Raw genomic sequence first — 6,412 nt, 5'->3', positions numbered from 1 at the left:
CAGGTACAGAGAGCGGGACACTTCCTAAGAAGCCAAACAACTATCAGGGATGTGTTGAGCGGGCTGAGAGGACAATAAAGAGTCAACGGAATGAGGAACATAAATCATAAAAGTGTGACCTGAACCCCTTCCTTTCTAAATAGCAAAGAAAGAGCCGAGCTGGCCTTCCTGCAGGAAAAACGCCCAAAGTTGTCTTTGTGGGAGGATCTGTAAAGTTGCCAAACTCCTGACTGCTCCGTATGCCATTGGCTGAACGGACTCTAGAGCAGCCAATCAGCGTCACGCTGGTTCCCCGAGGCTATATAAAGCCTCACCCACAACCAGCTCTCATTCACCCGTGACTCAAAATTTCTACTAATGGCACAGACAATTCTCCTGCTGCTCTCCGGAACCCTGACCCTGACCGAGACCTGGGCAGGTGAGTGCGGGATCGGGAGGGTACCGCCTCTGCGGGGGAGGAGCCAGCAGACCCCGCGGGGTCACAGGACCCCGGACTGCTATAACCCAGCACCCTCCGCCCAGACCCCAAATCGGACCCTCCTCGGCCCTGTCCCCTCCTCTCATTCACGGAGGGGGGTGTTCCTTCTCCCCTTCCACCCACCCCCAGCAGCCCCCTGTCCCTACCTGACCCACAGCAAACCAAGGACCCGCGTCCTCCCTCTCCCAGGCCCACACAGCCTGAGCTATTCCCACACGGCTGTGTACCAACCGGGCAGCGGGAAGAACCGGTACATCGTCGTCAGCTATGTGGACCACACGGAGATCTTGCGGTTTGATAGTGACCACGCCGCGAATCCAAAGTGGGAACCGCGGGTACTGTGGCTGCAGCAGACGTGGGTGGAGCAGGAGGACCCAGATTTTTGGAAGGACCAGATGGTGGAAATCAAGCACAACGAACAGACCTCCCGGGAAAACCTGAAGAAGCTGCGCGCCCACTACAACCAGAGCGAGGACGGTGAGCAGGCATGCTGGGTCCTGGTACAAGCCCCATCCCCATGGACAGGCCCGAGTCTCCCGGGTCTCCAAGTCTGTGCAACACCCCCGGGCTGCGGCGTGGAAATGGTGGGGCTCAGTAGTGTGGTGATGACAACAGTGGCGGGTGGGGTCAGGGTCTCACACCCTCCAGGAAATGACCGGCTGCGTGGTGAGGTCAGACGGGAGCTTCCTCCGCGGGTACAGCCAGTTCGCCTACAACGGTGTGGACTACATCTACCTGAACGAGGACCTGCGCTCCTGGACCACGGCCGACACAGTGGACCAGATCACCGGGCGCAACTTGGTGCAGGTCCCCGAGGCGGACCTCACGAGATTGTTCCTGAAGGTCACGTGTGCACGCCGCCTCCAGCTGCTTTTGGAGAAGGGGAAGGAGGCCCTGCAAAGAGCAGGTGCCAGGGCGAGGCCTCCCTGAGGAGGGGATCTGTGGGCTGGGGCGGCTTTCTACAAGGAAAGGAGGGCAATGAGATAGTGACAGAATGTCCCTCCTGCTCCGGAGAGGAAATGGTGCCCCAGGTTTCCTTATTCTGTGACTCACCCACCTTCACAGCTTTCCCTAAAGAACAATTAAGGCCCCAGCCTCTCCCTGAAACACCCACAGCGGTTCCCTCACACCCTGCAGCACCTGGTGCACCAGGACACTCTCCCTGGTTGTCTGGTTGAGACCCTCTCTGGAGGCCTGGCTCTGGTTTTTGTGAGTCATTTAGCCTCCACCTGAGTCTGTGTCTCCCCTTAGAGACCTGGACACTCCTACCCTAGGTTCTCTCCCATCCCAGGTGCCTCTGTCCAGGCTGCTGTCTGGGTGGTGATCTCCCTTCCCCCACCCCCACTGTCCTGTCCACTCTCAGGGTGGTCACAGGAGCACTGCTGGAGTGTCCCATGACCATGCAAAGTTCCTGATTTTTCTCACCTGTCCCCTCAGACCCTCCAAAGACACTCCTCACCCACCACCCCATCTCTGACCATGAGGTCACCCTGAAGTGCTGGGCCCTGGGCTTCTACCCTGCGGACATCACCCTGACCTGGCAGCGTGATGGGGAGGACCTAACCCAGGACATGGAGCTTGTGGAGACCAGGCCTGCAGGGGACGGGACCTTCCAGACGTGGGCAGTTGTGGCCGTGCCCCCTGGAGAGGAGCAGAGATACACGTGCCATGTGCAGCACCAGGGGCTGCCTGAGCCCCTGACCCTGAGATGGGGTGAGGAGGGTGCATGGGCACAGAGCCTCTCCTCAGGGTGTCCCTGAGCAGGGTCAGGACTCAGGCCTGAGGTTGACTTCTCACCTTTCCCTTGCAGAACCCACTCCAGAGACCAACACAGACCCCCCTCCTCAGACCACCATCACCATTGTGGGCATCATTGCTGCCCTGGGTCTCCTTGCAGCTGTGGTCACTGGAGCTGTGCTGTGGAGGAGGAAGAGCTCAGGTGGGCAAGGGGTGGGGCTGAGTTCCCTGTCCCCCTGGTCAAGCCCAGGTAGAAGTGTGCTCTGCCTTTTTAATGGGCATCGTATCCCCACATGGGTGCTTGTCCATCTGGGGCCTATTTCCTAACACTGACCCTTTAGTGAGGCCCATAGGAAAGTGAAGGACACATCAGCTGATGATTCTAGCGATAGGGACTGATTCGCAGCTGTCACAGGTCATAGCAGGTGGTCACTGCTGAGGACACACATCCAGACAGGCAGTTGGTCCAGTCCCCACACATGCACTTTCGCAGATTTCCGGATCCTACCCTGGGTGTTCAGTCACAGTTCTGGAACCTTCCCTGTGCTTCAGGAGTATGGGGTTCCTTTAAGGTCACAGGACCCAGCCTTCCCCCTGACTTCTCACAGAACATTTTCTTCCCTCAGGCAGAGGCAGGGAGAGCTACACTCAGGCTGCCTGTAAGTCTGGGTGTTGGAGAGGTGACATCTGGGACCCTTGGGAGAGTGTGGGCTGGATCTGTGAGGGGCGCTCCCCCACCGTGTAACTCTGCTATTGTGTCTTCCCCAGACAGCAACAGTGCCCAGGGCTCTGACGTGTCTCTCACAGCTCCTAAGGGTGAGACCCTGAGAGCAGGAAGTGGGGGGCATTGGGACCTAGGGGCACAAATGGGTTTGGGGGATTGCCACAGTGGCACATTTGGAACATGAGGTGGCTGTGGGACAATGAGACACTTCTGAGACTGACCTGAATTTATTTATGACAACTTTCTTTCCCAGGCTGACAGACCTGCCTTGTCCAGGACTTGGTGCTAAAACACTCACTGCAGCCTCCCCTTGGGACTTTCGGGAGCCCTGACTGCTGTTTCTGACCAGCATCAGAATGTGTTTGCATTTTCATCAGTATTGTGTGAGGAGCTGCTCACCAGTCCACTCTCCCAGAGGGTCCTGGTCCTCTCCCCTGGGGACAGTCCTGTCCTAGCAGAGTTAGGGTGAGGCCATCCCCAACCTGGTCATTCCTCGGCTGGGTCATCTTTCTTGTGATTTTATCCTTCCCACTTGAGGAGAACCTTGTCCCACCAGGACCTGGGATCTCAGGGACTTGAATGTCACCCTGGCCTTGTGGTGGCTCCAGGACTGTGCTCAGTGAGGGCCACAGGAGGCCACATCACCCTGGGTCTGGCCTTCAGCCCCTGTTTTGGGTATTTTATTGTTTCTTTCTTTTCTACATGTTATATGTATTCATTTTCTTAATTAAATTATTAGAGTATTTTTATTAAATGTATTGTGATGTGTTCTTATTAAATATATTGGGGTACACTGGTTCAGAGGATCATGTAGGTTTCAGGTGCACATTTCTATGATACAGGATCTGTACATTGCACTGTTTGCCTACCTCCCAAAGCCAAACCATCTTCCCTCACCAGGTATGAGGCCCCTCCTCCCCCAACCCCCTTCCCTCTGGGAACCAGCACTCTGCTGTCTGTGTCCATGAGTTTCAGGTTTATGGCCCACGTGTGAGAGAAATCAAAGGGATCTTAGCTTTTTCTCACTGACTTATTTCACTCAGCATGATATTCCCAAGTTCCATCCATGCTGTTGCAAAGGGCAGTATTTCCTCAAGGGCTGAGTACCTCCTCCCTAGGGAACTTGCGACATTTTCCTGTCTCCTGCCCACTGCTTCTGAGGGACATCTCAGTAATGACCATCTCTGTCCCTACTGTCCAGACCTGCCTGAGTATGTCCGCCATCATGGGGTCATGTCCTGTGTCACATTCACTGTCCTCGAGCTCTGGTCCAGCATCTCCATGGTGCTTCACCTGCTCAGACACCTCCAGAGACTGCAGCACATTCATACCTCGGCAGCCACCACCAATGACCTCCAGTGACCAGAGCCACCCACACCGTCATGATGCTGGTGGTCACCTATGTCAGCTCCTATGTGTTGAATTCTTTTCACTTTTAACATCCCTGTGTGAGTGGGCCCCCATCTCTGGTGGGTGCAGGCCTCCCCTGGTTGACTTCTCGTTTTCTTGCTCTTTACCCCTCACTGAGCATACTCAGGGATCCTAGAGCTCCTGGGGTCATGAGCTGTTGGAAGCAGCTGTTGAAAAGCTAATCTGTGGATGTCAGTGTGTATAATATTCTTAATTACACTGTTTAGTGATCCTTCACTGAATACCAATGTTGTGCATAAAATCCACAGTTTATTTTTAAGTTAAAATAGAATTGACACACAACATTGTGTAAGGGTAAGATGTCCACCGTGTTTATTTGATGCACTTACATTCACTCATGTACCACCTAGTGGTGGTGATCCACCCTGAGAAACATGTAGTTGTGCGAAGTTGTGGTTGTGTGAACAGCACAGAGGCACTCACACCTGGATGGTCTCCCTACTGCTCACGTGGACTGCAGGGCTCAGCCTGTTGCTTCTGGGCTGAAAGTCTGCACAGCACGTTGCTCTACAGAGCAACTTGTACAATAATCAACACAGCAGAAAATGAAAACTTCAAGAGACTGTAAAGAGGAAGTGTAGGATTTGGTTCAAACTTTGAGCAAACTTTCCTACCTCAAAGGTTTTCCTTTTGGAACCTTAACCTGAAGGTGTGGTTATTGATATGAGAGTGAGAGAGACTGAGAGAGAGAAACAGACCAGGAGCCTTTACTCTTTTTGATGAAAACTCCTAGCAGCATCATATCGGGCTTTCGTGTCACAGATGAACAAACTCCTTTACTTTAGTGATAATTTCTCATTTATAGGTTTTAACATTTTATAATTTTTACAGGGAATATGCATTCACCATATAAATTGCCTGTTATCTATATGGACATAATTAATTTTAAAAACTTTATTGACATGTGTAGAAGGGAAGGCTGATGGGGAGGAAAGTCAAGAGCTCAGCTCAGGGCTGACAGTGCTGGGCTCCATGTCTGGGCTCTGGGCAGTGACCCTGCACACCTTCCACCACTCCTCACTCAGGGCACTGCTCTCTGTGGAGGCCAAGCTGGGTCATTTCCTTCTTCTTGGGCATGGTCACTCTTATCTCCTCAATACTCTGTTGCTTTTAAGAAGTAACTTTTTATTAAACATTCTATTTTTACCCTTTTTCAGTGGGAGGATTTGCCCACACACTCTAGCTCCCCTTGTCAGGAAAGGAATTTCTAAGGCAAATGGTTGGTCCCGGTGAAGAGGGTCAGAATCTGAATCTTAAGTCGTGATGTGAGGATGATCTGTCAGGAGTTTCATAAGTGAAGGGATTTTATGTAACTTGTTCTTTGAAAACATTACTCATGCACATATAGGAGTACTCAAAAGACTCTCAAGAGGGGGAGAAGGTACGGAGAATAAGTAGCATAGATGGTAGGTAGAAAATAGACAGGGGGAGGGCATGAGTAGTATGGGAAATGTAGAAGCTGAAGAACTTATGACACAGGGACATGAACTAAAGGGGGGAATGTGGGTGGGAGAAGGTATGCAAGGTGGAGGGGAATGAAGTGGGGGAAATGGGACAACTGTAATATCATAATCAATAAAGTATATATTCTTAAAAAAGACTCTCAAGAATACACAAAATTAAATGAGACACATTGTCCCCCTGACCCCTCAGTCACCTCAGTCCTCTACCAGGAAACCATCACAGTGAGTCACTTCTGCTTCCTCCTCCCAGGAAAGTCTACCTGTACATTAATGTTGCTGTTATGTCTGTAAAAAGAGCTCAGGCCACAGACTGGGAGACAAATGGTTGCATTTCACTTGTTTTAGGATATACATAACAATCCTCAAACTCAACGAGAACAAAACAATTCAATACAAAGTGATCAATATTCTAGATAGACATTTCACCAAAGAACCTATGTCAGCCCTGGGTGGGTGGCTCAGTGGGTTGGAGTGTTGTCCCCTGCAGCCATAGGTTGTAGGTTTGACCCCTGGTCAGGGCACATAGGCAGGTTTAGTGTTCGATCCACAGTCATGGCACCCATGGGAGGCAACTGGTTG

General features: G+C 52.0%; 1 protein-coding gene across 3 annotated transcripts; it reads left to right on the top strand.

Annotated features, from left to right (window-relative positions):
• Positions 1-319: 319 nt before the first annotated feature.
• Positions 320-3,666, top strand: LOC123818211 (patr class I histocompatibility antigen, A-2 alpha chain-like). 3 transcript variants are annotated; one of them, XM_045838194.1, is made up of 8 exons: positions 320-418; positions 668-955; positions 1,110-1,385; positions 1,916-2,191; positions 2,289-2,417; positions 2,842-2,874; positions 2,984-3,031; positions 3,193-3,666. In XM_045838194.1, exons 1-8 carry the CDS (start codon positions 358-360, stop codon positions 3,195-3,197), a joined length of 1,116 nt encoding a protein of 371 aa, XP_045694150.1. In that variant the 5' UTR covers positions 320-357; the 3' UTR covers positions 3,198-3,666. The 3 variants fall into 3 exon arrangements, with proteins under 3 accessions (XP_045694150.1, XP_045694152.1, XP_045694153.1); XM_045838196.1 differs by lacking the exon at positions 2,984-3,031; XM_045838197.1 differs by lacking the exons at positions 2,842-2,874; positions 2,984-3,031.
• Positions 3,667-6,412: the final 2,746 nt, after the last annotated feature.

The sequence above is a fragment of the Phyllostomus hastatus genome, unplaced genomic scaffold, assembly GCF_019186645.2.
Source record: "Phyllostomus hastatus isolate PE091 unplaced genomic scaffold, TTU_PhHast_1.1 phas_contig_260, whole genome shotgun sequence".
NCBI lineage: Eukaryota > Metazoa > Chordata > Mammalia > Chiroptera > Phyllostomidae > Phyllostomus > Phyllostomus hastatus.
The sequence above is the reverse complement of the archived record's forward strand: the minus strand, read 5'-3'. Positions and strand labels throughout refer to the sequence as shown.

Bases quoted from the DNA above. Each gene is read 5' to 3' on its own strand.
- LOC123818211 (XM_045838194.1), top strand. From the start codon at position 358: ATGGCACAGACAATTCTCCTGCTGCTCTCCGGAACCCTGACCCTGACC. The intron at 419-667 runs GTGAGTGCGGGA...TCCCTCTCCCAG, and splicing joins CCTGACCGAGACCTGGGCAG to GCCCACACAGCCTGAGCTAT. The intron at 2,418-2,841 runs GTGGGCAAGGGG...TTCTTCCCTCAG, and splicing joins GTGGAGGAGGAAGAGCTCAG to GCAGAGGCAGGGAGAGCTAC.